We start from the raw sequence: 11,096 nt of genomic DNA on the forward strand, positions 1-11,096 counted from the left end.
TCTTCAAATCAGGTGGCCAAAGTATTGGAGTTTTAGCTTCAGCATCAGTCCTTCCAAAGAAATCCCAGGACTGATCTCCTTTAGGATGGACTGGTTTGATTTCTTTGCAGTCCAAGGGATTCTCGAGAGTCTTCTCCAACACCACAGTTCAAAAGCATCAATTATTTGGTGCTCACCTTTCTTTAAACAAAACCTTTTTTTCTTTCAAACAAAACCTTGTGCTCACCAGGACCCAGGAGAAAGGAGCAGTGACCCAACAAGAGACTGACCCAGACTTGCCTGTGAGTATCCAAGAGACCCCACCAGAGATGTGGGTTGGCGGTGGCTTGCTGCAGGATCAGGGGCACTGAATGCAGCAGTGTGTGCACGAGACCTTTTGAAGGAGGTCACCATTATCTTCATTACTTCCACCATAATTTGGTCTCAGGTCAAACAACAGGGAGGGAACACAGACCCGCCCATTGACAGAAAATTGGATTAAAGATTTCCTGAGCATGGCCCAGCCCATCAGAACTAGACCCAGTTTCCCTCACAGTCAGTCTCTCCCATCAGGAAGCTTCCATAAGCTTCTTATCCTTATCCATCAGAGAGCAGGACAGAATGAAAATCACAATTACAGAAAACTAATCAAACTGATCACATGGACCACAGCCCTGTCTAACTCAATGAAACTATGAGCCATGCCAGGTAGGGTCACCCAAGATGGATGGGTCATGACAAAACGTGGTCCACTGGAGAATGGAATGGCAAACCACTTGAGTATTCTTGCTTTGAGAACCCCATGAACAGTATGAAAAGTACTCTATGGTACAGGCGTATTCAACATGGCATCCAAAGCTGTTGGCATTTTCACAAAGGTTCTCTCATATTAGCTGTCATAATATTTTTATTTAAACAGCCTTGGCAGTTTGGATCACAGTTTGAGAGTACCTAAGAGTTTGAGACTGGGTTTGTTTGTACTCTCTCATATGTTCGTGTGCAGGTAACATCGTTCACCACACTTTCCTTGAAGACAAACAAAAGATAAGATATTTCAGTACTGCTGGTGAAACTGACATTTAGAAAAAGGCAGACTAATTGCTATGCATACATACATTTCTTAAAAATCTGGAAAAGAAATCTATAGACAACTATAAATCAAAACTATTCACTGAGTGATTTTGCCATGTATACATATATAAGATTTGGCATTAATAGAATATTTCACTTGCGATAAAGTAATATTCTACTAAAGTAAGAGTATATATATACATATGTATATAAATCACAATATATATGATATATATGACACAATGTGTAAATATATGTGTATATGCATATACAGGTATATATACAGAAAAAGTTTCCTTATATGAACTTGAAATCTTTATTAAAACATTTTTAAGTGCCTACATTGAAGCATTTTATAGATATTCTATATTTTTCAAATAATAATATACATCAATACAGTATTTCATGATTTTCAGAGCACTGATATACACATGATGGTATTTAATTCTATCCAAAATTTTTTTTCCTACATTCTGAAGGCAAGAAAACTGAATCTTGGAGAAGGTGAATGACTTTTCCAAAGTCACATAAGAACTGAACACAGAGACGGAAATCCATGTCTTCAGATTCTGAATCTAATATTTTTTATAATGAACTATTAAACCTATCTGTTTAGTGATTAAGGTCTTATAGAAAGCAATAAAATCAATTATCCTTAGTCTTCCACTTCCTATTTTATAAGGGAACGTACTCCATTGTTGAAAAAAATATCCTTACATTAAGAAATGAGGATAGATTTTTTTTATATTTCCTTTGAAAGAACTATTTTATACTGTGTCCAGAACTACCATTTTATTCATTTTAGTGGAGGTAGGTTTTGAGAAGAGGAGAATCATGAACATGTTTCCCTCCATTCTGTACAGTCGAAAAAGATGACTGGGGAAGTCATCCTGAGAGGAGCAGGATAGACTAAAAAAATGTAGATGTTGGAATTAAGCCAACCTGGATTTTAACCCCAGCACCACCACATTTTCACAGCCAAATATCCTCAGGTAAGTCAGTGTCTGATTCTCAATTTCCCCACTCATTAAATGGATTAAATAATCTTATTTCACAGGAGTATTGTGTAGATTGGTTAAATAATACATGAAAACATGGGGACATGGTAGCCATTAAGTGTTAGTTTTTACTTGTGTCAATTGATCTAGACATCAAACAGACAGTACTTAAGCTTTGCCTCTCTAGTTTAAATTTCCTTTTCATGCTTTCGCTTGGTGTTGATCTGGAAAACTGAGAAATTCACCCTGGTGTGGAGCAAAGGGTCAGCAACAACTCTCAATCCCTACTGAAATCTTTCTTGCACAAATACTTGCTTGTTTTGGCTTCCACACCAATCCAAAAATTAGGCAAGACAATTTTTTAAATTCTCTCTAGGTTTTTAATTTCTCAATGCTTGCACATTTTCTAATCTTTATGATCATATATTTATCTGCCAATATCCCCCACTCCCATTCTTATAAAGCAAAAGGAAAAAGAAAAATTACGTTCACTCCTATTGTTTTAGAACAAGCTGCGTGATTTTATATACAGTTACTGCGTGCATGCTCAATTGCTTGTCATGTCCAACTCTTTGAGACTCTATGGACTGTAGTCCATCAGGCTCCTCTGTCCTTGGGATTCTCCAGGCAAGAATACTGGAGTGGGTTTCCATGCCCTCATCCAGGCAATTTTCTCGACCCAGGGATCGAACCTGCATATCCTTCATCTCTTGCATTGCAGGTGGATTCTTTACCCACTGAGCCACCTGGGAAGCCCATATATAGGTGTTAGATAGAAAAAAATGAGAAACACTTCACTCACCACCACCATTTTCTCATCCACCAGCTTCCTCCTTATGGTGATTTCTTTGCCATCCCAGACCTGAACCTGAACCAAGGAGTCATCATCTAAGATTACTGTACTCTGAAACACAGACAAGACCAAATTCAGCTCAGACTGTGACATATGAACTCTAAAATTTTATCAGGAGACAAATTCTTTTCAGCTGTTGTGATATTCTCAGGTAGTTTTAGAATGGTGTTTACAATTCCATTTATTTTGAGACTTCATCAACAGTAAATTTGTTGGCTGATTCTTCTGGGGGAACAGGTTTTAAAAGAGTAAAAACTAAACCTTGCCTTCAGGAGTAAGTAAAGTTTTTACAAAATATATTTATTGTACAGGCCAAGTATTATCTTTTTGTGTAAAGAATCACAAGTGAGTTTCAACTTTAAAAACATATGTGAAGCTAATTCAAATTCCCAATGTAAGATCCCATTTCCTCTTCTTACTCCAACAATATAAAAATAATTATAGTGTTGTGGGAATATAAAATGGTGTGGCATGTATTACAGTGAAAAATGATGGGATTTGGAGAGCTTCTGATTGATGTACATATTATTTTTTTAATAAGTTTATGTCTTTATCTTTGGCTGTGCTGGGTCTTCACTGCTTTGCTCGGGCTTGTCTCTAGTTGCAACAAGCAGGGGTTACTCTCTAGTTGTGATGTGAGGGCTTCTCACTGTGGTGGCTTCCCTTGTTGTGGAACACAAGCTCTAGAGTGTGTGGGCTCAGCAGTTGTGGTTGCTGTGGTTATATGCAACAATTGTGGAGCACGGGCTTAGCTGCTCCTCAGCATGTGGGGTCTTCCTGGACCAGGGACTGAACTCATGTTTCCTACAAAGGCAGGTGGATACTTTACCACTGATCCACTGATCCACCAGGGAAGCCCTGATGAACATATTAGTGTGCTGGGAAGGTTGTGTACCTGGAGGGGTATGGAAACTTCAAACCATTTCCCACATACCTTGTCTTATGCATTTCTTCCCTTTTGTTGTTCCTGAGTTGTATGCGTTATAATAAAATGGCAATAGAGAGTAAAGCAATAATAATAATAGTAAAATAAATAATAAATAGAAATGATAATAATTGTAACAACAACAGTAGCTAGCACTTTTGTAGCACTATTTATTGTGTGTGAGGCATTCTTCAAGAGTATTAACATATTCAGGTAATTCTCACAACAACCTTACGACATAAGTACTATAATTATTGGGCTTCCCAAGTGGCTCAGTGATAAAGAATCCACCTGCCAATGCAGGAGGCACAGGAGGTGCGGTTCTATTCCTGAGTTGGGAAGATCCCCTAGAGGAGGAAATGATAAACCACTCCAGTGTTCTTGCCGAGATAATCCCATGGACAGAGGAACCTGAAGGGCTATAGTCCACTGTGTCACAAAGAGTTGGGCATGACTGAGTACACACACACTCTATAATTATCCCCTTTGGCAAATGAAATGACTGAGTCACCATGAGTCTGTGACTTGCTCATAGTCACACAGTTGATTGCTTGATTGGTGGCAGAGGTGGGATTTACACCCACACAATCCTGAGCCAGAGTTTGCAGCCTGCTCCTCAAAGTTTAGAGATAACTCTGTTAAACTCTATTGCAGTTCAATTCAGTTGCTCAGTTGTGTCCAACTCTTTGCGACCCCATGGATAGCTTGTGCATGCCAGCCTTCCCTGTCCATCGCCAACTCCCAGAGCTTGCTCAAACTCATGTCCATTGAGTCGGTGATGCCATCCAACTATCTCATCCTCTGTCGTCCCCTTCTCCTCCTGCCTTCAATCTTTCCCAGCATCAGGGTCTTTTCCAATGAGTCAGTTCTTCATATCAGGTGGCCAAAGTATTGGTGCTTCCACTTCAGTATCAGTCCTTCCAGTGAATATTCAGGACTGATTTCCTTTAGCATTGACTGATTTGATCATCTCCTTGCTGTCCAAGACACTCTCAAGAGTCTTTTCCAAGACCACAGTTCAAAAGCATCCATTCTGTGACACCCAGCTTTCTTTATGGTCTGACTATCACAGCCATACATGGCTACTGGAAAAGCTTACATCTCAGAGTTTATGCATCCACTGAGCTGGGTTTTCTACCAAAATTATTTACAGTCTGTCCTGTGATAGAGATAATGATAGCTACCAAATTTCCTTTCTGCACTTCTATACTTTCCAGTCTTTTTGTTCTAGTAGTTTTTTTTTTTTTAATTTAGTATAGACATCTTTATTAAACTTTTTTGGTCAAAATTCTCCCATTTGATATTATACAAGAATGTGAAGTCTCATATTATTTAACAGCAATCTGATAATGTGGTATTCAGTTCCTTTTATTAGGACTTCACTCTCCATATTGTTTAACAATCTATTGAGTGCTTTCATTCAAATGATACATATTTATTGAGCAAATATTAATATTATGTAACATCACTAGGTTCTGTGAAACAGAACAGACAAGACATCCTTTCTTGGAAGAGCTTATATCCTAGTGTGGGGGAACAGACAATAAACAAAAAATATAAATAAATTGTGTAACATAGGTAAATTGTATATTGAAATTGGAGCCCATGAGTGAAAGTGTGTGTCAACTCCAGGTGTAGACAATAAAAAGCCTAGTGTCTCTTTCCCTATTTTGTTGACTGAGATCACAAACTTCAGATGGTCCAGCTACAGGTTAGTTGAATCTCCTTTAGCCTGGTCCCTGGAGAAATTAAGAGGGACAGATACTCTATGCCCCCATCTCCAGCCTCCTCCTCCACAAAGAAACTTCTCCAACTCCACCATAACACTGAATATGTACTATGAGTTAGAACTCCGATTGTGTAAGCACTGAGAGCTTGCGGATAATTTGTTACTGTGATATAACCTCACCCATACCTGCTAATGGGCTTCCCATGTGGCACAGTGGTAAAGAATCTGCCTGCCAATGCAAAAGACACAAGAGACTTGGATTTGATGGATTTGATCTATGGGTCAGGAAGATCCCCTGAAGAAGGAAATGGCAACCCAATCCAGTATTCTTGCCTGGAGAATCCCATGAACAGAGGAGCCTGGTGGGCTACAGTCCACGGAGTTGCAAAGAGTCAGACTTGACTGAGCATGCACATACTTACACACGCATGCATGCCAACTAACACAAGTTTTTTATTCATTGTAAATCCATGTATGGAAAACTGCTACAAAATGGAAAGGCAGAGTTTTGTTTCTGAGGTCTAAACACGATTCTGAAAGTGTTTTCTGTTCAATATTTGCGTAAGAATTGTTAAAAACACCATTTTCAGTTCTGGTCCCAGATACCACAACCTCTGGTGATGGAACCTGGAAGTAGGCATTTTTTTACCAATATGTCATGAGATTTGTATGTATATTAAAATTTGAGTTCCTCAGACCAAGGCTTAAGCCGAAAGTTTATCTAACACACTTTAGATATGTTCACCATAATTGCTTACTTACCTGGGAAGATTTCAAAGTTAACATTCGTAATTAAATTTATCTGAAAATGTTGAAGGCCTCACCTTGGTTTTATGGCCACTTGGTGTGGTTTCCTCAAATTCTTCTCCCAGTTTAAAGGAGATTTCATTATTTTTAAAGATGCTTTTGGTTTTTATAGTGATCAGATCTTCCTTTGTCATGATGGTCACAGTGGGCTTTGCCAGACAGCCTAGTTTCCTGCTGGCTCTTCCTATTCCTGGAAAACAGATAAAAGGACACAGTGATTAAATCTGTTGTTGTCTCCCAAGACTCTCGTTAGCTGTATATGCTAATTAGGAGGTTTTAGAGCTAAACAGATTTGACTCTGCTTGAATTCAAACTTCTAAGCTAGTAGCACCACCATTATATGTTAAAATAGGGTATTTTTTACAGAAAAAAAAAAACTGATCTCCAGTTTTGATCTAACAACTGTCATGTTTTCTGGTCCAGTAGCTATTAATCCTATTGTTTCATGGACCCTTCTGAAAATTTGCTTAAAAATATGAACCATCTCCTTATTTTAAAAATGCACTCATTTACATAGAGACTAAACCGTTTGGCATGAATTCTTCCAGATCTTCATTTATTCTCTTACATTCTTTTATGTTCACATGTATAGGGTTTGTTTCTATCTATTATGTATTTTTACTCTTGTGAAATATATATAACATAAAATTTATCTGTTTAGCCATTTTAAATGGCAGTACATTTAAGTGCGATTTAAGTACAATTAAGTGTCAGTAAGTACATAAACAATATTATGCAACCATCACCACTATATATAGAATTTTAAAAAATACAAATGTTTTATTATAACAATTGTTATTCAATTTGATTTTCCCCTATATCTGTATGTTTTGGAGAGTTTCCATGTCAGTACATATAAGCATACATTTTTGTCATAGCTACATAATATTTCATAGTATGTAAATTCTGATATTTAGCTATTTATGCCCTATTGATGGCCATTTTTCTGTTTGCATTTTTTGTTATTACAAATAGTGCTGTTGTGAACATGATTGCACATAGAAATTTGTGCAGTACATGTCAGAGTGTATTCTATAAAAACAGTATCACATATACTTCAATACGTAAGTTAAATTTCTAAGAGGAGGCACACTGGGGAGACACTGTAACATGTCCATGTTCATGGAATTCATATTGTGAAACATGATGACAAAATGTGATAGGTTGGAAAATGGTCCCCAGAGATATTCACATTCCAGACCCTGGAACCTATGAATGTTGCTTTATATGCCGAAAGGGACTCGGCAGTTAGGGCTAATTTAAGGCTCTTGAAATAGGGAGAGTATCCTGGATTGTCCAGGTGGACCACAAATGTAGTCACAAATGTCCAAATGAAATGTCCAAGAAATTTTCCTTCTAAGAAGAGGAAGAGGGATATTAGACTCCAGGAGAAAACGTGACTCTAGGAGCAAAGAGTGACGTGCCATGGCCACATGCTAAGGAATGCCAGCAGTCATCAGAAGCTGGAACACAAGATCGATCCTCAAAAGGAACAGAGCAAATATTTGCAAAATGATCATTTTTCAAAATAATAATGAATGGACTTGTGGACACAGGTGGGGAAGGAGAGGGTGGGACAAATTGAGAGAGTAGCATTGATGTATATACTCTCTCAGTCGTATCTGACTCTGCAACTCGATGGACTGTAGCCCGCTAGGCTACTCTGTCCATGGGATTTTCCAGGCAAAAAAGGAGGGGGTTGTCATGCCTTCTCCAGGGGATCTTTCTGACTCGAGGGTTGAACGTGTCTCTCGCATCTCCTGCATTGGCAGTCAGGTTCTTTACCACTAGCACCACCTGGGAAGCCCAATATATACACTACCACGTGTAAAATAGATAGCTAGTGGGAAACTGCCATATAGCAAAGGAAGTTTACCTCAGCGCTCTGCGATGACCTAGAGGCGTGGGTTAGGGGAGGTGGGAGGGAGGCCCAAGATGGAGGGGATATATGTGTACATATAGCTGATTCACATTGCTGTACAGCAAAAACTAACACAAAGTTTATACTCCAATTAAAAATTATACTCCAATTTTATATTGAAGTATATATACACCAATTAAAAATTAATTAATTTTTAAATGTGATTTTTTGTTTTAAATAATTTATTGAAATCATTTACTATTTAGTATATGGTGCATGTGTATTTATCTATGCAAATCAAGGGTAGACAATGTGAGAGGAGGGATTATGTCAATTTCAAGTAGTTTTGCACAGAACTGTATCTAGGTGCTAAATCAATATTTATTGTTTCTATGTGAAAAACTGAAGGAAGAGGTTCACACAGAGCAAGTTCTGTGCTGTCAAAGCTCCCACTTTTACTGGCTGTGATATGCAAGTAAATATGGCTCACCCAGTTCTTTCATATATTCTTCAAAATTTTCACAAGAAATGGATTTCCATGTTCCCTGGAACAGATCAACCATTCTGCCTAAGTTGACTTTAAGGAAAAATTGCATCATGTAAATAAGTATGTTCCTTAAAATATGTTGGAGCCTGTTTTCAATACAATTCTGGTTGATAGCGCAGAAGAGTCAGGAAAAAAAAAAATAAGGTACCCTAATCTTTGTCATTGTCCCATCAAACCACCCAAAGCAGGAAAGCTCTCTCAAACGTAAGGAAGTCAAGATGAAAATGGAACATGGTACAGATTTTAGCAGGACTAGATGTAATTTTTCCAACTCTAATTTAGGGTCAAAACTAATGTTACAAATTCTTTTCTGTTTCCTTCCGTAAGAACGCTACACACAGCAATGAGTGAAGCAAGTGCAAACTGAGACAGCTGTGTCTTATGTCTAAATTCCAGGTCTCTCTCTCTGTTTCTCTAGTCAAGGATGATCTAGAAAAAAAGCCAATGTCTTAGCTGTATAGAGAACTTGTAATATTTTCATTTTTGATCAGTTCAGTTCAATTCAGTAGCTCAGTCATGTCCGACTCTTTGCAACCCCATGGACTGCAGCATGCCAGGCCTCCCTGTCCATCACCAACTCCCGGAGTTTACCCAGACCTGTGTCCATTGAGTCAGTGATACCATCCAACCATCTCATCCTCTGTCATCCCCTTCTCCACCTGCCTTCAATCTTTCCCAGCATCAGGGGCTTTAAAATGAGTCAGCTCTTTGCATCAGGTGGCCAAAGTATTGGAGTTTCAGCATCAACATCGTCCTTCCAATGAACACTCAGGACTGGTCTCCTTTAGGATGGACTGGTTGGATCTCCTTGCAGTCCAAGGGACTCTCAAGAGTCTTTTCCAACACCACACTTCAAAAGCATCAGTTCTTCAGAGTTTAGCTTTCTTTATAGTCCAACTGTCACATCCATACATTACCACTGGAAAAACCATAGCCTTGACTAGATGGACCTTTGCTGGCAAAGTAATGTCTCTGCTTTTTAATATGCTGTCTAGGTTGATCATAACTTTCCTTCCAAGGAGTGTCTTTTAATTTCATGGCTGCAATCACCATCTGCAGTGATTTAGGAGCCCCCAAAAATAAAGTCAGCCACTGTTTCCACTGTTTCCCCATCTACTGATACTTTGAACTAAAAACCAGAGAGACTCCATAGATGGCATTTGAACCAAAATGTTAAGTTTAGTCAGGGCTAGAACAATCATTTTAAGTCATGTACATATTGAGCAAGAGAATGGAGCATAAAGAAAAGGAAGGAAATACAGCAACTATGATGAAGTCTTTCCAATGAATATTCCAGTTGATTTAGGGTTGACTTGTTTGATCTTGTTTTTATGCAAGGGACTCTCAAGAGTCTTCTCCAGCCCCACAATTTGAAAGCATCAGTTCTTCAGCATTCAGTCTTTTTTACAATCCAACTCTCACATCCATGACTACTAGAATAACCATAGCTTTGACTACATGGATCTTTGTCAACAAAGTAATGCCTCTGCTTTTTAATACACTATCTAGGTTTGTCATAGCTTTTCATCCAAGGAGCAAGCATCTTTTAACTTCATGGCTGCAGTCACTGTCCTACCACCCTGAGTGTAATTAAGCCACTGCTCATTCAACCTGCATCCACACACTGAGCTAACCTCTCCGCAACTCATGTCCAGGCTTCTTCTACTCCTTCAGCTGATCACTAGGAACCGGCCATAGTCCTAGGAATGATCTGAGGGGGTGGGTGCTGGTATTCAAGCAATGGGGACATGGTCTGGTCTACCTGCTCACAGTTACCTCACATCTCCTGGTCTTACCCAGCCTTGGTCCCAGATGCACAACTTTGATTTTACTTGGGCCTGCTGCTGGGGCTGCCTGAGTTTATGACTCTGTGGGTCTGACAGAATCCAGCTCATAATGGACAGTTCCAGACACATGGTTACTTAGCAACCTCTAATCAAGAATTCCGTCTATACTCAGTCCCTGTAACACAACAAGAACTCTTTGCAAAAAGCATGTAAGTTCCTATTGCAGATGGTGTGGCCTTGTTCCCCAGTGGCGGAGGTCTGTGTTGTGTTGTGTAGCTCCCACCCTGCTTTACCTATGTGTTATGCTGGGTCTTTCCCCAACACTAACACCTCCAACAGCATAGGGTTTACCAGATCATCTGACCCAAGTAGCAGAGCTGCTTGTATTGCAGCCCTGACTTCCTGCTTCAGGCCTCACTCAGGGCAGAGATATTCACTTGTCACCCAGTATATGGGCTGGAACCTGTTTCTGGATGTGGAGTCTCTTTCCTTCTTTCAAGTAGAAAGGTAAGATGTAGCAAATTGTCTTAGAGATGTCT

The 11,096-nt window shown here is 39.1% G+C and overlaps 1 protein-coding gene across 1 annotated transcript; it reads right to left on the minus strand.

Annotated features, from left to right (window-relative positions):
- Positions 1-930: 930 nt before the first annotated feature.
- On the minus strand, positions 931-8,786 carry FABP12 (fatty acid binding protein 12). Its single transcript, XM_055546858.1, has 4 exons — positions 8,714-8,786; positions 6,380-6,552; positions 2,851-2,952; positions 931-1,005 (listed from the first exon to the last, which is right to left on the minus strand). The coding sequence occupies exons 1-4, from the start codon at positions 8,784-8,786 to the stop codon at positions 931-933; spliced, it is 423 nt and encodes a 140-aa protein (XP_055402833.1).
- Positions 8,787-11,096: the final 2,310 nt, after the last annotated feature.

This window comes from Bubalus kerabau, chromosome 14, assembly GCF_029407905.1.
Source record: "Bubalus kerabau isolate K-KA32 ecotype Philippines breed swamp buffalo chromosome 14, PCC_UOA_SB_1v2, whole genome shotgun sequence".
Taxonomy (NCBI): Eukaryota; Metazoa; Chordata; class Mammalia; order Artiodactyla; family Bovidae; genus Bubalus; species Bubalus kerabau.